Source organism: Fusarium proliferatum (assembly GCF_900067095.1).
Source record: "Fusarium proliferatum ET1 genome assembly, contig: FPRO_scaffold001, whole genome shotgun sequence".
Classification (NCBI taxonomy): Eukaryota; Fungi; Ascomycota; class Sordariomycetes; order Hypocreales; family Nectriaceae; genus Fusarium; species Fusarium proliferatum.
This window is the reverse complement of record NW_022194790.1, coordinates 6,018,947-6,043,210: the sequence shown is the minus strand read 5'-3', so window position 1 is coordinate 6,043,210 and position 24,264 is coordinate 6,018,947. Positions and strand designations below refer to the sequence as shown.

At 47.5% G+C, this 24,264-nt stretch overlaps 12 protein-coding genes across 12 annotated transcripts; 6 read left to right on the top strand and 6 right to left on the bottom strand.

The window, feature by feature from the left end:
* Positions 1-496: 496 nt before the first annotated feature.
* FPRO_00123 (uncharacterized protein) lies at positions 497-1,321 on the top strand (the record flags this gene model as incomplete). Its single annotated transcript, XM_031225742.1, has 1 exon — positions 497-1,321. One exon carries the CDS (start codon positions 497-499, stop codon positions 1,319-1,321), a length of 825 nt encoding a protein of 274 aa, XP_031076347.1.
* A 1,129-nt stretch (positions 1,322-2,450) lies between these two features.
* On the top strand, positions 2,451-3,452 carry FPRO_00124 (uncharacterized protein; the record flags this gene model as incomplete). The annotated part of the gene is made up of 1 exon (XM_031225741.1): positions 2,451-3,452. One exon carries the CDS (start codon positions 2,451-2,453, stop codon positions 3,450-3,452), a length of 1,002 nt encoding a protein of 333 aa, XP_031076346.1.
* A 480-nt stretch (positions 3,453-3,932) lies between these two features.
* Positions 3,933-5,087, bottom strand: FPRO_00125 (uncharacterized protein; the record flags this gene model as incomplete). The annotated part of the gene is made up of 1 exon (XM_031225739.1): positions 3,933-5,087. The coding sequence occupies one exon, from the start codon at positions 5,085-5,087 to the stop codon at positions 3,933-3,935; it is 1,155 nt and encodes a 384-aa protein (XP_031076345.1).
* Positions 5,088-7,008: 1,921 nt separating this feature from the next.
* Positions 7,009-8,391, top strand: FPRO_00126 (uncharacterized protein; the record flags this gene model as incomplete). The annotated part of the gene is made up of 1 exon (XM_031225738.1): positions 7,009-8,391. One exon carries the CDS (start codon positions 7,009-7,011, stop codon positions 8,389-8,391), a length of 1,383 nt encoding a protein of 460 aa, XP_031076344.1.
* Positions 8,392-8,652: 261 nt separating this feature from the next.
* On the bottom strand, positions 8,653-9,474 carry FPRO_00127 (uncharacterized protein; the record flags this gene model as incomplete). Its single annotated transcript, XM_031225737.1, has 1 exon — positions 8,653-9,474. One exon carries the CDS (start codon positions 9,472-9,474, stop codon positions 8,653-8,655), a length of 822 nt encoding a protein of 273 aa, XP_031076343.1.
* Positions 9,475-9,799: 325 nt separating this feature from the next.
* FPRO_00128 (uncharacterized protein) lies at positions 9,800-10,295 on the bottom strand (the record flags this gene model as incomplete). Its single annotated transcript, XM_031225736.1, has 2 exons — positions 9,800-10,216; positions 10,272-10,295. 2 exons carry the CDS (start codon positions 10,293-10,295, stop codon positions 9,800-9,802), a joined length of 441 nt encoding a protein of 146 aa, XP_031076342.1.
* Positions 10,296-11,259: 964 nt separating this feature from the next.
* On the bottom strand, positions 11,260-12,399 carry FPRO_00129 (uncharacterized protein; the record flags this gene model as incomplete). Its single annotated transcript, XM_031225735.1, has 1 exon — positions 11,260-12,399. The coding sequence occupies one exon, from the start codon at positions 12,397-12,399 to the stop codon at positions 11,260-11,262; it is 1,140 nt and encodes a 379-aa protein (XP_031076341.1).
* A 1,482-nt stretch (positions 12,400-13,881) lies between these two features.
* FPRO_00130 (uncharacterized protein) lies at positions 13,882-14,229 on the top strand (the record flags this gene model as incomplete). The annotated part of the gene is made up of 1 exon (XM_031225734.1): positions 13,882-14,229. One exon carries the CDS (start codon positions 13,882-13,884, stop codon positions 14,227-14,229), a length of 348 nt encoding a protein of 115 aa, XP_031076340.1.
* Positions 14,230-15,110: 881 nt separating this feature from the next.
* Positions 15,111-17,116, bottom strand: FPRO_00131 (uncharacterized protein; the record flags this gene model as incomplete). Its single annotated transcript, XM_031225733.1, has 3 exons — positions 15,111-15,649; positions 15,716-16,553; positions 16,604-17,116. 3 exons carry the CDS (start codon positions 17,114-17,116, stop codon positions 15,111-15,113), a joined length of 1,890 nt encoding a protein of 629 aa, XP_031076339.1.
* Positions 17,117-17,460: 344 nt separating this feature from the next.
* FPRO_00132 (uncharacterized protein) lies at positions 17,461-20,092 on the top strand (the record flags this gene model as incomplete). Its single annotated transcript, XM_031225732.1, has 10 exons — positions 17,461-18,393; positions 18,449-18,479; positions 18,527-18,610; positions 18,664-18,922; positions 18,976-19,075; positions 19,128-19,249; positions 19,305-19,515; positions 19,569-19,725; positions 19,775-19,936; positions 20,013-20,092. 10 exons carry the CDS (start codon positions 17,461-17,463, stop codon positions 20,090-20,092), a joined length of 2,139 nt encoding a protein of 712 aa, XP_031076338.1.
* A 366-nt stretch (positions 20,093-20,458) lies between these two features.
* Positions 20,459-21,789, top strand: FPRO_00133 (uncharacterized protein; the record flags this gene model as incomplete). Its single annotated transcript, XM_031225731.1, has 2 exons — positions 20,459-21,272; positions 21,323-21,789. 2 exons carry the CDS (start codon positions 20,459-20,461, stop codon positions 21,787-21,789), a joined length of 1,281 nt encoding a protein of 426 aa, XP_031076337.1.
* Positions 21,790-22,206: 417 nt separating this feature from the next.
* Positions 22,207-24,086, bottom strand: FPRO_00134 (uncharacterized protein; the record flags this gene model as incomplete). The annotated part of the gene is made up of 8 exons (XM_031225730.1): positions 22,207-22,257; positions 22,309-22,673; positions 22,718-23,324; positions 23,406-23,434; positions 23,490-23,574; positions 23,625-23,707; positions 23,758-23,794; positions 23,841-24,086. The coding sequence occupies 8 exons, from the start codon at positions 24,084-24,086 to the stop codon at positions 22,207-22,209; spliced, it is 1,503 nt and encodes a 500-aa protein (XP_031076336.1).
* Between the last annotated feature and the right edge of the window lie 178 nt (positions 24,087-24,264).

Here is a 24,264-nt window from a genome sequence, read left to right as displayed (position 1 = left end):
AGCTTCCATAAAAGATTGTTCATAACGAAATACTGCGTAAATATTCACAAACCGTTCTCGGCATATTTCCCGCTGTAATTGAAGTTGGTAAAACACAGAAGCCCATCATCCCCACAGCTTTTGTTACACTTTTCGTCGTTGTACAATCTCGCCTTGGCATGATCGTCAGACTCACTGCCAATTAATAAACCGGCTATCAGCCATGATTCATCAGCGCAATTTGGGGTTTTACATGCTGACTCACGGCGCACGATTTCACCTAAAAGGGTAAGCTCTTAGTTTGATTTGACTCCACTTAATCCTTGAATAAGGATCATCCCGCGATCAATGGGAAGAACCAAGAAAAGCGAAAGAGATTATTTAGATCAATATCCTCCCCGGGCCAGTAATGGACTTATTGCATAGTACCTCAGAACTAAGACTAGAAACACTTGCCTTCTTTCTTGTCAAATATCGCGGGCATCCCCAGTCCAAGGTGCGAATACCTTCGACCAAAATGTCCGACTATCCCAACTACTATGCACCGCCCAGAGTATCACCGGGTCCTCCACCGGGTACCAATACGAACAAGCCACTAGCAATGTATCCTCCATCCTATCAGGCACCTCCACCCGGTCACCATCAACCCATTTATGCGCATGCGCCGGTGCCTCCTAGCCTGCAAGCACCACCAAGCTACTACCCTCGTGTAGGCTTCACCAGACTTCCCGTCAAGTTTCACATCTGGAATGTCATGACCAGCGGCGGCACCAGCTGTCTCGAACTGGGCCCTCAACTCAAAGGCCCAGTAGCCTACTCTGCAAAGATGTTCTCTAGCAGCAGACTCAAGATCAAGGAAGGTTCATATGCATCTGAGAATCTACCTATCTGCACTATAGAGAGTCGGCATACTTTCAGCAGTAAGAGCACTATCACCTTTGATGGTTTTTCAGCCAACTTTGTGGAGACCAGCATGTTTAATGATGGCGCTACCTGGCCATTTGACGTTGACGTCAACGGTACCTCTCAGAGATGGCAGTGGAGAAAGAAGAAAGCACAACAAGCATCGACATTGAGACAGATAGTTGAAGCCTTTTCTGAGAGCGATTTTGGAAGCTGGGAGTTGGTCTCTGTGCTAGGTCAGGGCTGGCCCATCGCTACCTTTCATGCATCTGGAGGTAACACCTTTGAGGATAATGCAGCGCTCGGCGTATTTGAGTTTCATGGACCAGCAGCTATTGGCCAGTTGGGTGACATTTTTGCGAACGTCTCTATCGCTATCCTCCTGCGCATCATATCGCAACATTACATCAGTAGAATTGCAGCATTGGCCGGGTCATAATCAGCCAATATCTAATTAGTGAGGGGGCCAGCAGCTTCAAACAATGAACTTAATCCATAACTCAATAAAACCCCGTTTTCCTTACAAGTTAAGCTTTTCATGTACGCCATGAAGGAACTTGTCATTCTAATTCTGTATGCAAGCAAATCTTGTCATCTTCAACTCGCCACCGGTGGAGTAGACACCTATCAGGAGTTATCAATTAACCATGGAAACGATAGGAAATCAACAGGGACTCAACACAAGAAAGAGATTTTGGAGTCTACGGCACCCCAGCCTAAGCATCGGTCAGGCTGTTCCCAATAGAATGGGCGTGGAAAAGTGTATGTTAGGCGAGCAAGAATGTTGATCGATTCTCATGTGCGTCACTGACGTATTCATATATGGGAAAGTTCCAGTAAACGACTTTTCACGCAACACAATGGATAATTTACTGCCCAAGGCCTAGTGTCCAATAATTGAGGTCTCCATTAGCCCAATAGTAGGGTGCAGGGCATCAAGATTGATGTCTAAGGAGGGCTCATTTGCAGCAAAATGCTGATGACATAATTCAATTGGGTACCGCCGCTGCTGAGGTTACCTAACGAAACACTAGACAAATCTCTCCCTCAATGTGCATGCAGACTTACCAGCTACAGGAGCCTAAAAGATCAGCGATTTATCAGCATACCAGATAGATCCGATACTTAATCAACAGCGAAGAAAGATGATATATCGATGATGGTTTAGATCTAGTTCAACAGAACGCGCTAGAGGTCACCTATTTATGGTCACCAAACCTCCCAGGATCACAGACATAGCATGAGAATCCGGGCATGAATATATCCCCACTCTTTTTAATTTAGTGGCCTGTTAGTGCAGCAGCGATTTGATTACAGGGCCGCCTATTTTGAGGCCTGCTAGCTACCGTGGCCAAGCCAATGAGATTTCGCTTCAGTACAGCCAAGCCGCCAATTAGAAGAGGTATACACAGCTGTGCTGTTTGGGTTTCAAAGCCTTGGGTACAATAAAGGCTCACCGAAAAGCGAGTTTAATATATATATCTGGTGGCAAAGTATATTGTGTCTGCCTTGCAAATATCCAGGAACTACCGCGACATTTATATAAGTATACATTACTCAAGAAAACCATGTGCGACGACAGATCTTATTACAGGCCTTCCGTGAATCAGCGGCCTCAATCTCACCACACAAATCTCGCCCTGCCCCATCGAGGCGCTAGAAACTACAGGGCGGGCGACTGCCAAAGCTCTGCCGCCAATCGATATAGTGAAGCGGTAGCCGAGTGTGCCACACTTGAACCAGACGAATGGCCGGATTCAGCAACTGAGGCCAATCTCGACCGCCGACATCCCTTTCGGTATTCTGCATCTGCATACCATCACCTGAAACTGGACCTACTGCAGCAGTCAACAGATTCGTTCAAACGATGGATGCCCGGAATAGTATACAGCGCGCCACCGGAAGATAGGTTGCAGCCCCAGGAACGATTCAGAACACCTCGTCGCTATTCAAGCAGGCGACAAGTGAAGCAGGAAGACGACATTGACGACGACGACTTTGTTTTTGTTTCATATGCACCCCGCACCAAGGCATTCTTTCACTTTGCTTGTCCGTTTTACATCTACGACCCAGAAAAACACCAACAATGCCTCCTCACTGCCGGCCTGAAGTCAAGCGAGGGTGTCATCGAGCACGTCATGACACACCACTCCCGATCACCGTATTGTTCAAGATGCTATCGGAAGTTCAACTCGTTGATTGATCGCGATGATCACGTTTTGAGCGGTAGATGCAAAAAGCGATACCCAGACCCCTCAGATGGGGTCAATGAAGACCAAAAGGCCTATATGTTACGAGCCAATGATCAGCACTTGAGTGAAAAGAGGCGCTGGAATCGAATGTGGTCTATCATCTTTCCTGCCACGGAGTGGCCCCGCTCCCCGTATCTGGATCGAGGCCCTGGGCTCAAAGCATCGATGGTAAGAGACTTCTGGGATATATACGGTGTGCAGCTTGTCTCGGAGATTCTCGAACGTCAAAGACCATTCGCGAGCCAGGGTAGTAATACTCATAGTGTACTCTATGAAATAGGGCTGCGGGATCTCTTACAAATGGTTATTCAAGAGTAGGTAGGACTTTAAGAGCATGGGCCAGACGTCATGTTATGGATTGGGGGCGTATTCAGGTAGGAGTTTATGGCTTCAAAAGGATTGATCGAGATGGGTATACATAAAAGCCTGAACGGTTCTAAAGGCGTATTTCTTTTACCAAGGTTACTTAGAAGTTAGATCAAAGTTCTCACGATCAGTTTTTGCACAGATTTAATGAACAACGCCGGGAGGGGGGAACTCCTTGCTATTATATTTATCAAAGTTCTGTAAACTTTCACCTTAATTAAACCTTAGAAACATCAAATGATGGAAAAGCAGCCCGCACATGAGAGCATAACCCAATATCTCCTTCCAGGCTAAACAGATAAAAGTTCCTCCTTGGCGCTAGTTGTAAATTGAGCCTTGCGGCACTAAGATTGCTTGGTCTATTTCAGCTTTCTAGAGTCCAAAGCCTCCCCATTTAGTAAAATATCATAGACCGTACTGCGTATGCCACGATCAATAGTGTGAGCCACGGTGACCCGTAGTGTTTCTGCGTGTATTCAAGTATCCATTGTCTTGATTTACCGACTCGAAAGAGCCGGTGGGATATCCAACGTACGGAACTGGAGGATATCCAGAGCCGGGCACAGTAAAATATTCAGAGGAAGCAAAATTGCTCCCAGAATTCGGATGTGCCCCAGAGCCCGGAATTGGACTTGGTGCACTGTAATTAGTTAACGTATTATTCCAGTTAAAGGAATTTTCTCTCTGTACCCCAGTCGGCGTTCCTTGAACACCAAGATAGGTTGGGTCAGAGCTGTAATCAAAGCCTTGCGTTTGTGGTTGCAAAGTATGAGATGCAAGTTCTGTATCAGAATGCATGTGGGGTGTGCTACTGTAGGTTGGCACTGGTGTTGTCGGCAATTTACTCGACTGTGCTTGTGGGGGTACGAAAGGGCCGATATGGGGTTGTGGCGAAGGTTTGTAGATTCTATCCACCCATCGTCTAACAATCGATTGGGATCCTTCTGGAGGAAAACCTTGTATAGATTCAAGCTCATCGTGGAGTATCGACTCCATCTGTAGACGTGAAACACAGATTTCAACGTAGGGCGACAGTGGAGGTTGTTGCCCTGGAAAGAGCCTTTTCCAGATAATGAACCACCTTTCTCTTTCACTTTTCCCCTTGCATGACCCAAGCTCTGACTTCAGGGCCTCGACTTCTCCGTCCAACATGACACCTGATTCTTCGATATTCGTTATCTGACATTGGTTTCCCGCAGTGGAATGGACTCGGAGTCTATGTGCAGCACCCATGCCACGGAACAGATGGCGGCAAAATGGACAATAGAGAACGATGTCGTCTTCTCGGACTGTGCCGTTAGGCTTTATGTTGACCTCGACCAGTCGGTGTTGTCGGCTGATGTGTTGTAAGACATCCGAGAGACGACTTAACTGGTAGCCCCGACACTCGGCATATCGGTGCGGATCATGTTTGCAAAACGGACACTCGAAGGACACTATTGCCTCCCTTGTTGGAGGGTATTTCTGGCCGTCTTGTTCACCACCTCCCCCGTTCTGATCGTGGCGGCGACGCTTGTTCGCCCTGCGGCTGCTTTGAAGAGGTGATTCGCTGGCGACTTGGCGGGGCTCACTGTTCCCCGGGTTCATCTTGGCACCAATTTTTGGGGTAGTACATTTGGACTTGAGGATGGAGCTTCAGTAATAAACCGATAGAAAAACGAGTGTTGAAAGCCAAGCTCTAGCCGTTCAGGAAAATCATAGATATGAGATCGGCTCCTGGTGTACTTAAGATGGTAAGTGTAGGAGCCGCAAGTTTACTAGTTCACAGAAAGACGAGGAGAACGGCTATCGTTGCGGCCATGTTTTAACAAACATCATTCTTTGGGCACGGATTTGACTGAGTCAGGTATCAAGGCATTTCCTCAGTTTCCTCAAAATCTGGGTTCTGAATGCACTTAGCTGCATGTTCCAACACAATTGCGAGCGGGCAATTAAACGTTCTTCTGGTTGGAGATAATATGCTTGAATTTAAGGCCATTAATTAATGATTGGTGATGGGGCCTCTAAGAATTAGCTTCCGTCTTGCTTTGTCACGGCCAGCGCAGACCCCACTTATGCGCCTACAGTTGACAACAAAGCACTGAGGCTAGGGCGCTGGCCACGTCAATCGCACCTCAGCGAGGGCCTCCTCCCGTCGGGCCTCGCCCACAATTGAGGAGTCCTACCTTGATCAAAAGAGTAAGCTTGATTCCGAATGTGGTGGCTTTGTCTTAGCGAGGCTGCGATGCACTTTGTAAATGTAATTCGTGATAACCTGCAGTACCCTTATTTTGCCAGTGGCTGTTGCGTAGTTGCTGAGCTGTTTGCGTGGACTCGATGTTTGCAACATTGCCCAATTGTTTGGATGAGGTCCCCACGATCTTGTAGGAAGCCTTCAACTGTGAGGAAAATCTACACAATTGCGGAACATGTTATGTTTATATATGCTACATAATTCAATGCAGTTTCCAGCTTTTCGAGAGTTTTGCATGACTCCGATAAGAACCTGGGCAATTAACTACCTGGTACGTCCATGAGCTCTCAGCCAACGTAATGACTCTTTCCGCTCCGACCGAAAGGTTTGTTTCGATCGTCGATCATCGATACACACCACATGCTGATAAAGCCGTTCCTGCAGCCCCTCGCACCAATCGGGTGCCGTCACAAAGTACAGTGACCGCGTCCAAGACTGGCTGGTTGACCCTGGTCTGGATATCCAGGGTAGGTTGTTGGGCCACCTCAGCATGCAGCCCCAGCCTTCAAAAGACGTGCCAACGAACCCACCACCCAAGGCACGCCTGTAGGCGGTCGCCTTTTCCAGTGTCATGTCAGCGGCTGCGCATGCCTTGCAATTGCTTTGTTGTCTCCCGCCAGCGGATTGTGGCTGGTGTTTCAAGGTGGTAATAGAGGCGAAGTGAGAGATTTGGGTCATGTTATGTACAGAGAGAAATCAGGAAAAGCCGTCGCTCATAACGGACTTAGCTTATTTGATTTGGCGTATCCCCCCTCATTCTTTTCAGTGACTGCCAGCACATCGGCCACATTTGTGTGACATACTCCCCCGTACTCTCACACCTAGCCCACCCTGCCAATGAATGCAAGGCGAGCTGAACCAATCACTCCAAGCCGAATGGCGAGATTATCGAACTCCAAATCACCCAATTGAGAAGAGCGACACCCATTTTGTACCATTACCCTTCACAAAAATATGTAGCATCTGGGTAATCAGGTTTCACAGTCCCCGGGCTGACTGCCTTGCGTGTTCTGCACTTAAACGTCTTTACTCCGCCTTGAGGCTCAAGTGCACCTTCAGTTGATGCATCGACATTCCATACCAACGGGTTTCCAAACGTCCAGCTCCAGTAAATAAGCGAACTCTCGCATCAGCTGGTCATCTCATTGTATGGTCTCGAGCAAACAAGACAAGACTCCTCCGAACGAGTGTTTGAGGCGTTCTGAACAATGTCTTTAATGCAGGAAGCAACTATACATGAGTACATAAGAAAAACAACAACAACAACTGATAACCATGCGACACGTCCATTATCAAGGTTGCAATTCCACAATCGCGTCTCTCAAGGCCCTTATGGAAGACCTATCTCACCAGCCCCGCCAAGATCAGGAACAGCTGAAATTTACCCACAAAAGTCAAGTTAGAAAATGCCTGGATTCCACTAAAGAGGCAAGGCTAATCTCTATTTCATTTCTAGTACCCAACGAAGACATATTGTTAGATCAATTTTTAACCGAGTTAAAAGACAATGCCTTCTCAACGCAGGCTGCATCACTAAATGGCGTGATCTTGCAAGGACGACCAGATACACCAATCCCCATTTCACGAAATACAAAAAATAGGAGTGGATTATCATTAGATGCTCTCCGACTTCCTTCAAACATATCCAGCAATCAATATCTTAAAGAGGAAGAGAAGCAGAGTCCGCAGTTTCCATCCCGCAGCTCAACCCCCAGCAAAAGGAGACGTACAGCTGGACTCAGCGATGATCTTTATGACCTTGATGAAGATGGCGATAACAGCCCCAATGAAATCGTGAAGAGATTCGCCTGCCCTTACTTCCGGAAGCATCCAGAGCGTCACCTCGAATGCATCAACCTCAAAATGGTCCGCATCTCCGACGTCAAGCAGCATTTAAAGCGAAGACATACAGCGCGTTACCACTGCCCCATATGCTGTGAGGGATTCTCATCCCTGAACCTGCAAGGAAATCATATCTTGCAACAAACCTGTGTACAAGGATCTGGCGCAAACTGGGACAGTGTTTCCCCGGCTTCTCAGAAGGCCCTTCAGGCTCGCTTTGGGAAAACCCTTTCGCCAGAGGCACAGTGGTATGGGATCTGGACGATACTGTTTGGAGAATGCCGGCCTATGCCAAAGCCACATCTGGACGGCGTGGTGAAAGAAGTTATAGGGATTCTGCGCGGGATTTGGCTTGATGAGGGTCGAAGACTGATTTCCGAGTTTGTTGAAGCAAAAGACCAGCCAACCAGTTACAATGATCAACTGTACCAATTACTTGCGGGGGTTCTGGATGAAGTTGAGGCTCGCTTTGAGCAAGAGTCGTCTGAGAAGATCTCCAGCAAAACATCTGTTATTTCTGAACCAAGCCCTGAGGAATCTGCGGGAGTGCAGCTGGACACTGTTTCGCGTTATGTCACGGAGGGACCTGACAGCCAGTCGCTCGTTGCGCCCTATGACACTACAAGCTTGTCGTTTGATTTCTCAGCTGCACAATCAGAGGTTTCCGAAGTTTCCTATCAAACGTCAGAGCTCGGCTTCCCTGGAACGCAATGTTTCCAGAATCAATATCCTTATACTGATAATTCTGTATCGGATTTCCCGTTTTCGGATTACAGCCAGGAGCAACCTATTGCCATAGGTGGAGCGATGCTGTGAATATACATAACCATTCAGTTAGACTACGTCAGAGCAGTACGGGGTTCAACACTTGCTACACTGTGTTTGCTAGTGATAAATTATCGTCTTTACAATCCAAAACAGGGAGTTTAGGCAATGCAGCTTCTGTGAATACCATGGTTATGGGATCAAAATGCCCCACTGGGCCGGTGCCACTAGACTGATACTATTGTATTGCTTGGTGCAAAGCCTCATATAGAGGTAATAGAGCACGGTGCTAGACAGCTCGAACGTGGATTGCTAAAAAGATGCCAATGTTTCTAGACTACTTATGTCATCCTCGAGGTCCTCCTCAGTCTGTTCATTGAAGTGAGCATAGAAGTCAAGAAACTCCTCCACGTCCTCATAGACATCGCTATACCACTCTTCATCATGGACTCCATATCTCCATTTCCATTCCTTCTTATCTTGACTTCTGCAGTATAAAGCGAATGAGCCGCCCCAGCCACGAGGGCCACCACCGATCTGGAACGCTATGGCGATTTCCCAATCCTCCCAAAGCCCAGTGAGCTGATTTTGTTGCTTTTGTTCCACATGATTCCGTACTGGCACACCGACAGCTTGAATCATGGCCTTCATTTTCCCGGGTCGGAGAGGGGTGATGAAGTCGAACTGGCATGCCTCACGATGGAACGGCAGCCCTGGACCTGTGATGCCGCTAACAAGGGTGCAGAGGTACTCCAGATCCGAGGGAGGAAATTCGGCAACCTCTACACCCCTCTCTGAGATGCTGGCCTTAATGCCGGCAAAGTATTCAAGTCTTAGCGAGGGGTCCACTGGATCGTCATCCACACCCTCGAGCGAAGCCGACAAGATCAACGAAGAGATGACGGTCTTATCGAGGACATCTAGGGGCGTTTCAATGGACTCGGGAACTTCTATGAGCTCTTGGATTGCCTGCATTCGTAGGCTCTGTGCCACCGGTTCTGTGCAGTTCGGCGGAGTAGGCTCAGCTTCGACCTTTTTAACCAGAGTACGGAGTAAGAATAAATTATGCTGTAGCACACTTTCGCGGTACCGACGAAGTGCGGCCTCGATGTTTTCGCGCCTTTCTTGATTCATGTTGAGTGCGTGGCTGATTAGGAGTGCGCTGATGCCTGTAGATGAAGATGAGAGAGATCCTTTTTACTCACTCTTAGGGAGTGCCCGGAATAAAACACTCTCCTACAGTCATACGGCGCTAGAACACATTAAGTCAAGACAAGGGTGAGTACGCCCAAAGGGAACCAACTGCTGCCTGCAGTGGTTTGATGACGATGATGTTATTGCAACTTTCTTCAAAATAGAGAAAATTATGTATATCGCGCAGTGTCACAAGGGAGACATAAAGTAAGGCAGGCAAAAAGTAATGTGTTAAATATCCCCCCACAATAATGAGCAAAAGCGACTATGTACGATTTAACACAGATTCACTGTCATCTGCTGACTTGTCCGTAACACAGCATGAGACTCCACGCCTTTTCAACTCCTCGTTGTATGCCCGAGTTCTAGCTCTGTCCTCCTCTGTAGGTTTCCTGGGAATATCCTCTACATTGGGATTGAGCATATTCCTACGGGATACATTACGGCCATCTGCGGCGAGGAATTTCTCAGGCATCGGTAAACCATCGTAATATTCTCTGATTTGGGATGGGTTGAGACCAACCGCATCAAGAACATTCCGTTCGGCGTCAAATGTACGCAACACACCATCAAAGCCGAGTGCAGTTATACCATGTCCGTCTGGATCTCTCTTCATCGATCTTTGTATATCGCGCAGTGACATGTCATCGCTCGCGGGTTGTCGATCTGCGAGGACTTGGGCCTAGAGTTGGTTAGTTAATTCTCACTGTAATCAAGACTCTAATGTTTGGACCAACATTCGGTTGCTGCCTTTCTGCCATATCATCAGCGAGTTGGATGGCCTACTAATTTGGAAATCTGGAACAAACTGCAGTTCAGATGAAGCATGTAGGGATGGTAGAAGTCATCAGTCGGATCGTGCAGTGCGTGGGTGATGGACACCTATATACCAACCAACTGGACTACCGTATCGGGAAATCGCCGCAACGATGTCAGCTGTGAAATGCGGCGCAGGTACATAGGTTAGCGGTGCACGAGGTGTCGTATTGGCATATTTCGGGAATACGACATCTTGGAGAATCACATCCAATGCCGTCTTAATTCTGAATTGTCCTTACCTACATAGGAAATATTCTCTTCATACAAATCCAGATATCTTTGCACTGTGACGGTATTTTAGGGATGTGAATGCATAATCCCAAAGTCCCACGGTTGGTCCACTGGCCTGCAGATCAAAAGTCCCTCGTCTGCCAAACAGCCAACAACGCTAGAGATAATTCGGAATCATCCTATTAAATTGATTTGTAAGACGCAACCATGAGTTCTGAGGATTATGTAGCTGTCATGTACGAGACGTGGCTACTCTGGCCAACATGCAGCTTGTTTTGCAAGTTCAACGCATGAGCTAACAACCCTAATTGAGGTCAGGTTATTGTAATTTCCTTGAAGTGACTCAACAAGCCAGTGCAATTTACTATTAATTCTGGCTTCGAGGTACTCCTGCTGGTTCTGAATGGGCTTGGGCCTGTGACCTACAGGTTCGTAGCGCCGTTCACCTGTCTAATTACTTTACACTATTAGCGACTATTGCCACTACTCCTGAGACAAACCTTGATACTACTTCATCTGAAAGGCCTTACTACAAGACGCCAAGACGATGGCCAATCAGGTCGTGTCCAGATGCCTCAATACGTGGTTAAGTTTGCGTGGACTTGAGTGATATTTCAGTGACATGGAGTACAATGGTATATAATGGTATACGTCTTAGACAAAAGGCTATACGTTTTACTTCTCTAGAGCCTGATAAATAGCCTTTCCATAAGCCTCAGCCCGATCACTACTAACAAGTCCACCACCCATCTTATTCATAGCATAAGCAATCGTCATACGCTTGTCCAAGTCCATGATAATAGTCGAGCCTCCCCAACCGCCCCAGAAACAGATTTTGCCCTCTGGAATCCATGGAAGTGCCGGAGAAGGCGTCAGTCCATATCCAATGCCAAGTCTGAACGGCAACCCAAGAACCAAGTCCTTTCCATTAGACTGTTCCTGGAAGATCAACTTGATAGTCTCCTCAGATAGAAGCTTCTTGCCTCTGGATGAGCCACCCAATGTGATTGCAGAGAGGATCCGCGCCAGTGAGCGGGAGTTGGCGTGGCCGTTCACAGCGCCTAACTCAGCTTGTCTCCAAGGCCCCGTATTCACAGAGTTGGGGTCAAGTGGTGGATTGAGTAGCGTCTTGGCTTGAACCGATCCCTCTTCAAACTCTGGTATGATTCCTGTAAAGTCTGGGGGAATGATAGGAGAGATGCGGTCCCAGGTCTTCTCCGCTGCGCCAATCTGGAAGTCGGCATCCAGAACGCTCGCGATCTCGGTATCCACGAATTCGCGCAGTGACTTCCCAGAGACACGCTTAATCAGCTCTCCAAGTAGATGTCCCGAGCACAAAGCCTGATATCCCGATGCCGTTCCAGGAGTCCACCATGGAGCTTGTCTTGCTAGCATAGCAGTCGTCTTTTCAACATCATACATGTCTTCAGTCGACAATGGCTCTTCCCAGCCTGAAACACCAGACGTATGACCCAACAAATGTCTGACTAGAACATCCTGTTTTCCATTTTGCTCAAATTCGGGCCAGTAGTGTGAGACACGCTCATTGACATCGATCAAGCCTCTGTCGACGAGCATGAGAACCGCAAGACTGGTGATGGTCTTTGTGCACGAGAATACATTAACGATTGTATCTTTTTCCCATGGCTTAGTTCGCTCCCTGTCTGCGTAGCCGCCCCAGATGTCCACCACTTCTTTGCCATCAATGTCGATGGTGATTGAGGCGCCAATCTCTTCACCTGACTCGAGGTACTTCTCGAGAAGAGCCTGAACGTCGTGAAACCTGAGGTCACAGGTTCCGTGGATCTGAGTCATTGTTGCTGTGGGGTCGTGTCCGGGCTGTGATCGGTATTGCATGTTGGACGAGGTTAAGGCCCTCCTTTGACAGCGACTTTATACCTGCAGCCCTTGGAGCTAGCGGTCAACATGCCGAGGCATCTTGACGCTGCTGTCCCGCGGGAAGCTAGTCTAGAACGCGGGGTATACCAGGCTAATGTGGATGTATTGGTTTTAGTTGTTTCATTTTGGTCAAGTGGGCTGCGATCTGATGGGTCCACAAACGAAGAGCGATACACTTAGGCTTCATATTGCTATATGCATGATGCCTGGTGCCAGAAGATTTATTATGAAATCGAAGTCGGTATTATATGTCTAAATTAAAATAAGAACTCAACAAGCCTATAACTTACTGTATGACCTTTGATAGTAGAGCATTCTTAGAGGATCTGATCTTGTCGTGGCGGCCCTCACTGGGTACCCAATCAGCTCATCTCATGGAGTGTATGGCTTGCATATAACCAAGGATCGAGACCGTTCTAGAGAAGCTATCTTGTTCTGGCTAGCTTTATCTTGTCAAGCCTCTGATCAATCTCGCCTACGTAGCTCTCGCTTAGTTTATAATAAGTAGTAAATGATTAGTAACATCTAACGTCATTGCATCCGGACTTCAATGATTAATTGTTAAATTGAACGTCTTCTCAAGCAGCTAAAGTGAATCAGGGTGCTTTAAAACGACGGAAGGTCTCTAATTGGCCAAGCGAAAGCTGAGGGTCGTTAAGAATTAGGAAGCGACTGGCTTGACAATGCAAACGCTCAAATTGATATTCAACATTGGATTAAAATGTCAGAGGTATTAGTTAAGCCAGCGAACGAACGTTATATGGTGAATTGATGTTGGACTTGGTTGATGGATGGGAATCACTTCATTCACTTGACATTACTTCCATCCCGACCAGCTGACGCCAAGACCAATGTTTTAATCGGCGATCGGCGGTCCCGGTTTAAATCGTCCTTCCCGTGCATGTTGAAATGCCGACAAGGGTTACAGGGATTCATCGCAGAGCTGTCACGTAATTAATAGTGAATTCGAACTTATGTATATGTAAAGAGGCGGAAGCATTCATCTCATGTCTCGTTTGGCGAATGTACGGTGAGTCTTCGGCCTAGAGACTGATACGCGAAAATATGCTGATCTGATTGACTTGCAGATCGCGTGCCAACGGTGCGATGCACTAACGGACTCTCGGGAAATAAGATATCTGACAGGGCTAACGTCTTTGTTCAGGCACCCAAATTCCATGTCAGCAAGATTGAACGACTGCCTTGTTTCTGATGAGGTGGGGTCAAACATACGTTCCCCGGTGGCTGAATAACGGCTCCGAAGCATCCGAAACCCGACATGATTCGCCATAAACAGCCCAACCCGCGAATCGCGGTCCATCAGCTGAATGTCTTGTGATCTCATGGACTCTCTATAATATGCGGGGAGGCGCCGCACTCTAATCCAGCCTGGCGATGATGCCACTTTTCCACCTTTCATCTAGCCCCAACGCTTCCAAAACCTCCGATACTAAGCCAGCCATGGCAAAAACAAAATCCAGAATCCAGCCATTTTTAGAGGCTGTTCGCAACGCCAGACAACTCATCTTCACCGTCATCGTCATTGCCATTTTCGCCATTGCGTGGTTGGTCCAGGGTGGTTCGATTGACATGCCAGAATGGACCAAAGACATGCGACACCTTGACGGGGACGACTGGACGAAATATGCCGTGATAATCATCGTCGCCGTCTGTGTGGTTTTTACGCTCATGATGGCGACGGGCATAGCGTTATTGAGATCGGATAGTGCTCATGGTTATTCCTGATTGTTTCGGATGCTGCGGAGGTAGGCCACCTGTTAAGCGCACGTGCGAGATAAATGACTGATGATTACAGGCATGGAAGCCTTTCACAGACTGCGAGAAGAAGAGACTAACTGATTAACGAGGCCATGATAGAAAGGGATACACCGAGCGACACCTTTATGTGATTTTGGATTTGTATGAGCTCGGATACATTATATGGGTCTGGACTACGCCGCTGCGGCAATGATAATGATATTCCCCCATTTGGAGAATTCACATGCCGTTATTGGCTATAAATAATGGAGTTTAGGATAATGTATATCAATGATTTAATTCTGTTTTCTGACTCTTTTTTGGTCGCTAATACATTTCCACTTGAAGCGCAAGGAGAATCTTAGACCAAGGTGGATAAAGTGATGTCGGCAATGATCAGTACCTTACCTAATTGCCTGCATCTGCATCGTACCTTAGAACCTACCACGATGCAGGCAGTTCAGGATCTATTAACAAGACATCGACCATTGAGCTGTGCTCGGGAGACCTCCCTCTGACCCTCTAAACCCTAATCTCGTTCCAAGATGCCATCTACTATGCACTAAGGCAATTACATTTCGGACGTTTGTTTCGCTGTATTGACTGACCCGTTTGCAATAACACGGTGCTCATAGCGGAGAGGTACCATGTTATCTTGATGTTGTTCTATGATGCAGCATCTCATAACAACCCTGTTCTTGATACCCTTTGCATTTCCAACGAATCGCCTCACAGTAGCCTAATCCTACTCCCTTCACGAAGTTAAAGCTTTGCGATACCAACGCTTCTTAGTGTTCATAGCACTGTTTTCAAGTATGCATTCTATCAACAATAACAGAGTTCACATAAACCACTTTCTAATCTTAGATCTAAAGGAATACAATTGCTTTTTCCACCAGAACCAGAGACTTAATATCCTCATCCTTTACTTCTGCCAAAGCCTTACTGTAACTGGCGCTAAAGCTTGCCTCCTCAGCCTCGGTCTCATTACCTGCCTCTGAAGCAGTGAAAAGAGCGGGTAATAGGCAGATCTTTACGTCTCGACCTAAAAGTTCATTGTCTCCAGCTTGAGACTGGCCGACCTCCATCTTGTCCGCATCAAATAGTGTACCTGGCCTGAAGAAGAGAAACCTAAGCCGTTTTACAGACAGTATAAGCTCAATCTTGATTTTCAAGGCATGATACAGAGTACTTCTCATGTCGCTAATTGTCTCCGTTTCGGGTTCGTTACGAGGTAAGCGTTGGGTTATATCCCGACTTTCTAAAGGCAGAAAGCAGCTTAGATTCTGTAGTATCAAGCTGGAAAGCCACTCAGCCCGTTCTGAGATAATCCTGTTCTTAACATCTTTGTCTGATAAGAGAGACTTTATGGAAATGATATCGAGTCGTTGAAGGGCGTGCCATCCATCTGGTCTCGTTAGCTTTATCTCCAGACAGCAAACGAGATGGACTGCAAGGACAATGATATACGTACTTTGAGTTTCTATATGCCTTCTGTACTGGTCTAAGAGTGGCGAGTTAGCAGCCAGGAAGGCTGGAAATACGTCTTCGAGAACGAGTTCAAAGATGCCTGCCGTCAGCAGAGAGGCCAAAACGACCTTTTTCGGTATCTGCGCTGTCTCGCAATGGCTGAGAAGCGAGCCAAGATCGTAAGCTTGCCCGCCAATACGTCTAGCCCAATTATTTGCCAAGTCAGAGAAGTCCGTTCGCTGTTCCGGGAGGGCGTCGTCCAAACTCAGATGACAAATCATTGAGGAAGTATCGCGAACGTTGGAGTGGAGATTCTGATACTCTGCCCGGAGAGAGGTATTGAGAAACCCGAGCTTATCTGCGTCCAGATCATCGTGGTTCTTCTCAAGGAGTCGTTTTCGATCAAGCTTGTCTTTTAAACTGGATATAACCTCTCGAAGCCGAGTTTCCTCCCCATATTCACGCTGTGCTGAGCTGGCAAGGCGAATGCAATCTTCCAAGTCGTGGTTTCTTCTTTTGAGCTCGGATATCCGGTTTTCCAAAGTCGCCAAATAGCTCTTCTGCCTGAGGAGATCTTCGTCTGACTGTTTTAATCTGACCTCCATGGAGGAGTTGGGCGCTGCCTCCGAGATAATATTCATGGCGTCTTCTTGAGAGTCGGGAATAACAGATGCGGGTTGGGGTTCTACATCTGAGAGTTGCGACGAGGCAATTGTGCTTAGTTTGGAATCATCCTCGCTTTTAACCCTTCCTGTGTTGTCGTCTTCTCCTGCGAGCTCATCTTCACTGAGATCGTTGTTCGAGGACTGCCTTGTCAACCCCAAAGAGGACTTTGCTCTAGTCTATAGACTTGTCAGTTTAGGTCCACCTTTCCTCAGATTCAGTCTCTGACCTTTTGTCCTGGACGTTCTGCTACCACGCTTGGGTTGCCAGCCTGTGGAGTAGGCAATTCATTGGGTTCTCTGGAGCTGCTGATTGAGTAGATAGAACGAGGTGCAGAGAGTGTACCTGATTTAGCAGCTAAACCCAAAGATCTGCTTCGCGTGTAGCGCGTTTCTTGGGCAGGACTTATGCTAGTGAACATTCTGTTGAAGGTCTCCTGCTCTTCGCCAACCAGAGGCGTGAGACCTGTCGTACCTAGCTCAAACAGATCATTGAATTTACCGCATACTCCATAGCTACGCCATTCCTTGTATAACTTTTGTCGGATGCGCTCTTTTGAGAATTGCTTTCCCGTCACCCTTTCGAGATAACCCGGAGCCGTAACCTCGAACTTTACACAGTACTGTACGCACCAGTTCAGGTATGCTAGAAGTTGAAGTCGGTCGGTGGTACTCCATAAGATACGCTCTGTCGCCTTGGACTTGGTACGTCGCCTGGATTTTCGATTGTTCTTTCTTGCCATGATGCAGTTGTTTGGGAGAAGCTGGAGGCCTGCGTAGCCGCTGGAACCGATGTTGGTTCGACCCCTGTCGGCCTCCATGCGGCCATGCGCACAGGTGAAACTTGAATTGCCCAATTGCGTTGACTCAACTTTGCCATCCTGCATATTCATCGAACCAACAACACGTTACCATTGGCCAACGCGATATCTACGCGCTCCCTTGATAGCTACGTTTCTGCCTTGCTGCCTAGAGAGATAGTTCGCTGTTGAATCGTGGGGCTTAGCTGCAGCGACAAGCAGATTAAATAGGAGGCTTCCTGACCTACTATGCGCGAATTGTTCAATTGGCTATCGGCGCTTCAATCATGTCATTCTCAAGGTCATCGACAGTAACTTTAGGTCGAGAAACTGCACCCAGTCACCAACCTCAACCGGAAGAGGACCATGTTAGACTGGAACCAATCAACCTTGACCTGCTAGATGAGGACCGTGGTGATCCCTTCCCAAAACGCCTCATCATTGCGGTAGACTTCGGTACAACTTACTCAGCAGTTTCCTATGTCGACGTGCCCCAGGGATGTCCATCCGATTCCGTCGACTCGAGGTCTATTCGCTCGATCGGAAACTACCCTGAGAACTACAATTACCACTACAATGATCCAATGGGTATGGAGGTTCCTACCGAGGTGATATATCCCTTAGATCGACACTTTCGCGACCACTTTAATCTCGATAATCCCGAGGAACATTTGGAAAACGGCGAGGATGTTGAGATGCCAGTAGCTGACGAAGAGGGCGACATCTCCATGCTCTCGGACGTGTCGGAGGAATTCCGATGGGGTTACCGAGTACATGAAGTCTGGAATCGTCCATCTACACACTCCAACACCACAAACCAGCCTTTATCTCGATTCAAGCTCTTACTTGACAACAGTGAGATGACTGAAACGGTAAGGCGAGATGTGAGACAGACCATCAATACTCTGAAGAGAAGGAATGTAATCCAAGGGCCGCTTCACGTCATCGCTGATTTTCTCACCTACCTCTTGGAGCATACTCGGTCTCAGCTGCGCCGTCACGGCTTCGATGATAGTTATGAGAAAGAAATGATTCTTTGTGTGCCAGCTATCTGGACACAGAAAGCATGCCGAGACATGCAGGCGTGCCTAGCAGTAGCTATGAAGAGATCCAACTTCACGAGGGCCGATTTACAGAACAAGAGCGTTGACAACCTCTTCATCGTGTCGGAGCCGGAAGCTGCTGCTGCACACATGCTTTCAACTTCGGCTGAAATAAAGGTACAGACTGTTCCCCTGACTTCTTTCACGATGCTGTTCTAACATAGCTAACTAGGCTGGAGATTGCTTTGTTCTGCTAGATGCAGGTATGCTTTGCCCCTCTTGCGCCTTTCCATCTAACAACATGACCAAGGTGGCGGAACTGTCGATGCGAACACATATCGAGTCAGTAGGGAGGAGCCATTGAGGCTTGAGACGGAGATAGTGGCTCCTGGAGGTATGTTGTGCGATACCAGTGTGTGGGATCTATAACTGATTATCGCTTGAAAGGTGGTCTACACGGATCTAGTTACCTGAATGAAGGTTTCCGGGATTATCTCAAAGATCTCCTTGCTGATGAAACATACCTCAATGATGGTACCGAAACCATCCATGGAATCGTCGAGAGAATAACATTCGAAGAATTCGAAAAGAGGATTAAGCGTGGGTTTGACTATAACCAGCAGACGTCGAGAAAGGAGATATATATAAGAGGACTTCGTGATAATCCTTCCAAGGGCTTCAGAAATGAATGTATTTACATTCCTAGGTAAGTCCAACTCGAAAGCCCAAAGGAAAAGCTTCTAAACCTGGCGGCGATAGAATCAAGATTCAGGAGATATTTTTCAAGCATCTAGACGCTATAGCTGAAATTGTGAAGAGCCAACTTGATGAAGCAAGGGGGAAAGGATACACCGTTGGGGTAGGTTACTTTTGGTCAAATAGGTCGTTCACTCTGACATAAGACTTTGCAGAAAGTTGTTCTCATTGGAGGATTCGGAACCTCAATCTCGCTCAGTCAGAGATTGCAACACTTCTTGCAGGAATACGGTCGAGAACATAATTGCCGCATCACATTGATGGAACCTCAGCAAGGGTTTGTTTCCTAAACGCACGTACCTATCCGCAACTCACTAAGCTCTGATATACAGAACTTCCATCATCAACGCAGTAGCATCAGGAGCTGTCCTCAGAGCTCTGAATAAGGCGAATGGGCCGGAGAGGATAGCTCGGTCGAGTTATGGCATACTGCGAACTGAACCTTTTGGACAGTACCCTGAGCACGCAGGTCTAAAGCCGTCCTACGACCGTCATGATGGGATGCCGTATATCAAACAAACGATCGATTGGGTCTTGAAGCTAGTCAGTTGTTCTATCGAGACTTTTCGTTTGTTAGAGAACTAACTTGAACACAGGGAGAAAGAGTTCCATCAGTATGGCAGTGTGAACCCTTCACCTGCAGTCATACATTCGACGTCTGGCCTGTCCGGCCCTTTATCTGCAAAGAGATACTTTATGTGTCAGACCGTGCAACGAGATCACACTATAGGAAAACCCATCCTAACAACAAAGGTGAGCTTGAGGATCCTGATGAAGTGCATATCTGACTGTATTCTAAAAGGTGCCGAGTATGTTGGCGAAATCGAGGTGGACTTCTCTTCTCTTCGAGAGCAGTTAGTCCCGATCGAGCCTGTTATCAATAGTAATAAACAAAAGATTGGGAAAAGACATTATAGGATCGACTTTACGATGGCCATCAAGGTTGTTGATCGCGACTTGGAATGTAAGTTCTGCCAGATGAGAATCTGTCTCACTGGGACTCTGAGGATATGTGTTGTCCGCTGACACGCCGTTTATAGGTTTTGCCATCCACGATCAGAAGGTAGTCAAGAAATGTCGAATAAACATCGCTTCTGGTTTCAGACCCGGAGTTAAATAGACACCTGTTGTTAGGGGGATATTTCTATAGAGGCTGATGGATTCACGTATGAGGGCAAGTAGTTTATAGAATTAACTTATAAGACAGCAGATCCATGACTCGCCCGCATCTGTAACGTATCGTGCCGATTGCCGGTTCTTAGCCTTGGCTCGCCCTACAACTTAATTTTCAGTGGAGTTCTAGCGGAGTCTTAGTCCAAAACTCAGATCCATTAGACTGGGTCTAGTGACGACATCTTGGCTTTCGTCACGAAGCCAAGAAACAAAAATCAAGGAAGATGATCTTTAGCTGTAAAATAAATAAATGCAAATGCCCACAGAATCTCAGATCTGATCGCGCGATTATACGAAAACTATCGCGATCAAAATGTCGCAACCAAGTGACCCCCCATACCATGCAGGGGACGGCTATGCACGCGACATAAATGGCCGCCCCGTAGACATCGAATCCGGGTCTTCAGCACGCGACAGAGCATTCCCCAAAAACGCACCTCGACCTCTACGACTAAAAGATCGCGTTGTCAGGATAACATGGAGTTGGTTCCCCTGCACAATGTCAACAGGCGGTCTCGCCAATCTGCTCAACGAACAGCCCTACACATTCAACGGTCTAAAAACCATCGGCAAAATATTCTTCATCCTCAACATCATCCTCTTCCTAACCTTCACCGCCCTCATCGCCACGCGCTTCGCAATGAAACCCCGCGCCTTCTCAACGAGTCTGCACCATCCGTCTGAATCTTTCTTCTTCGGCGCTTTTTGGGTCTCTATCGCGTTGATCCTGACGGGCGCGCAGTCGTACGGTGGTCCGGAGACGGGGCCGTGGTTCACGACTGCTATGAGGGTGGTCTTCTGGATTTATTATGCTTGTGAGATGGTGGTGGCGGTGACGCAGTATCATATTATCTTTGAGACGGAGAGGCTTGATATTTCCGAGGCGTTGCCGGGATGGATATTGCCTGCGTATCCGTTTTTGGTAACGGGCATGTTGGCGGCCAAGATAGCGGGGAGTCAACCGCAGTGGAGTGCTGTGCAGATTATAGTTGCTGGTTTGATGGGCCAGGGACTTGGGTGGATGCTTGCCCTGTTTATCTATGCAGTTTACTTGTCGAGACTGATTCAGCACAAGTTGCCGGATGCGTCCAAGAGGCCGGGCATGTTTATCGCTGTCGGGCCAACAGGTAGCCTCTCTCCCATTCACTTATCCTCCTCTCCATGCTAATTCTTACAGCTTTTACGTGCGGTGGCCTAATTGCACTTGGTACACAAGCCAAGTCTGCTCTTCCAGATGACTTCCTCAGCACCCCCAGCATCCCCGCCGGCGAACTCTGGTCCGGCATGTCAGTGGCTGCAGGGCTCTTCATCTGGCTCATGGCGATCTGGTTCTCGGCCCTGTCGGCGATATCAGTCCTCCGCGCCGCTCGAAGAATGGACTTTAGTTTGTCGTGGTGGGCACTTGTTTTCCCCAACGTCGGTCTTGCTCTGGCGAGTATCAATGTTGGGAACACTCTTTCATCAAGAGGGATAAAGATTTTTGCATCTACTTTAACGGTGGTGTTGGTTATTGTGTGGTTTATCTGTGCGGCTTTTCATATCCGAGCCATTATCAGGAGGGATTTACTTGCTGTTGGGAAGGATCTGGATGTTGAGCATGTTAATAAGCAGCATGATATAAAGGCTGAGAAGCAAAGGGATTAGCTAACGAGTAGCTGAACTTTATATATCACTGGATGGTATCAATCGTGGCTTTCGAAAGGACTTGCAGGTCAAAATACTCGAACTATGACATATTTTCTATCGCTCTAAGCCCTTTAAACGTCTTACGTGTTCAATCGAGTCCGGCTGGACAAAAGACGCAAGTGCTTCCTCAGAGCCAGAAATTGGATGTCTACAAACCCTTGGTTGTCGCCCATACCGTACTTTTTGCTAAGGCTTGGCGTCGCCACCAGTCTTCATTGCGTTCTATGTGACAGTCCTTGCGCTTAGACAGCATTATCATCTGAGCCATAATAATGTACAATGAGTGTGATTCCAAGGCCACTACAAAGCTGAGTTATAAACCCTCTCTGACTCTGACTTACTTCAACCAGACAGACTAGGCATATTCGGTGAGACCTAATGATTCCTGTCCTTAAACAGGATCTCAAAGTCCGGCTCAGGAGAGCACTAACAAGGTCAGCATCAGATCCAGGCATCAACTCAAGCATTCAAACTTACCAATACTTCAAACTCGATATTCTTGGGCCGACTAACTCCATCTGGCAGCTTGATATCATAGTTCATCAATAGTTCCGCCATGATGAGCTTGATGTTGATGGCGCTGAGATATCTCCCCGGGCAAGCGTGTCGTCCAAAGCCCCAGGACAGATCATCCGTCCCGCTGCTGGAATACATATACTTCTTCTCTTTACCTGGAGCTTTGCGCCATTTATGAAATCGGAGACCATCAAACTCCTCTGGATTCTTATACAACTCTTGGTCTTTGTGAATGGAGCAAGTGTTGATTTCTAGTTTGGTGCCTTTGGGGACGAATGTGCCGTCGGGGAGTTTCATGTCTGCAATGGCTGCACGTTGGAAGGTTGCTATAGACTATTAGCGATGTTTCTAATCCTTTGAGTGGACATACTGAGATCAGGTGAATTAAAGCGCTGACTCTCTTTGAGAAAGCTGTCAAGCTTGTCCATGGCCACCGTCGAGTCCTTCGTAAAATTCCCATTTTCATCTCGCGGCACTGACTTGACCTCCTCCCGAAGAATAGGGATATACTCTGGATGCGCCACAAGGTCGTAAATAGCCTGCGTAGTCGACGAAAACGTCGTAACAGTCCCTACAGCAATCAACGTCATCTGATGCAACAATTGCAGCTCAACATCATCCGCAATATGCTCATTCCTTCCATTACTCAAATGATCCAGCATTGTCGGCGGATCCTCAAGATTACCTCCTTTTTCCTGCCTCTCACGCATAGAAGCCATAACTCGCTTGCGGCCCTTGGTCCATTGATCTCTGATGGCTGAGCGTTCGGGGATGAATCTGTACACGAGGGGTCTGAGCCATGGGTGCCATTGCTTAAGGGCGCGGATGCAGTCGAAGCAGGCTAGGACGTAGCCGGTGGAAGCCTCGAGCCATTCTTCGTCTAGGCTGGCCGCTGTGCCTTGGAACACGCGAGCGTTGTTGGTGGCGATGAGGCGTAGTACTCTGTCGTGGACTTTGACGGGAGTCCAGTCTTGTCGCTAGTCAGTGGAGCTTCATCTTACTTAATTACGAGACTAACCTTTGTATTTTCCAATAATCTTTGGCATGTTCTTCTGAACCATGCGATGCAAGAGTGGTGTGAAGGCGGCTAGTGTCATTAGCCTAAGCTAGTATATGAAGCAGCAGCCAGGAAAGATACTCACAGAGAGATGCGGTCAAATTAGCCTTGATAGCGTGGATTACGTATTCTGCTGGACCGCCAAAATGCGTATACTCGATTTGCATGTCCTTGTAGAGTCAGTGAATATCGAATGAGTGCTTGGGAAAGGCAGGCGGACATTGTCAATTGAGACTTTGAAGCTGAGCGCAGGATGACTTTTGAGTTCATCGAGGAAGCGAGGTGGGATCACGAGTTTGACTCCTTTCAATCTGTCAGCGAGTTTAATTGTGGAGTATCATCGCGGGTCTTACCATCCTGTGTATCAAGACCAAAGACCTCGTTTTTGAACTAGACCGTTAGCATTTCGTCTTGTTCGCGACAGTCGCTGTCATACCCTTGCATAGCCTTTTGCCATCACAGCTCGAGGATTGAAACAATACTCCAGAGCCCTCTGTCGCGCACTTTTGATCTCGTCTTGAAGCAGTATCTTGACTTTGGGTGTTCCGCTAGCACTCCAGAATCTCAAAACGACTAGGACGATCGAAGTGGCGGCTATGACTCCAGCAGAAACGATGCTTGTCCACGACGCTTTGCTACACATTGTCTCCATTGACTGTTGGAAGGGAAGTTTGGCACTCATGTTGGAACTGCTTGCCATCGCATAGGATAATTAGACTGGACGACTCAGTGGACTTTTCAGAAATCATTGCGGTATAAGTAAGATCTTTATATGTCAATTGACTCTCACATCTTCATGTGAATCCAGCATTTGTTTGCTACGCTAGAGATTGTTCCTGTTGAGGTCACGGCGCTAGACA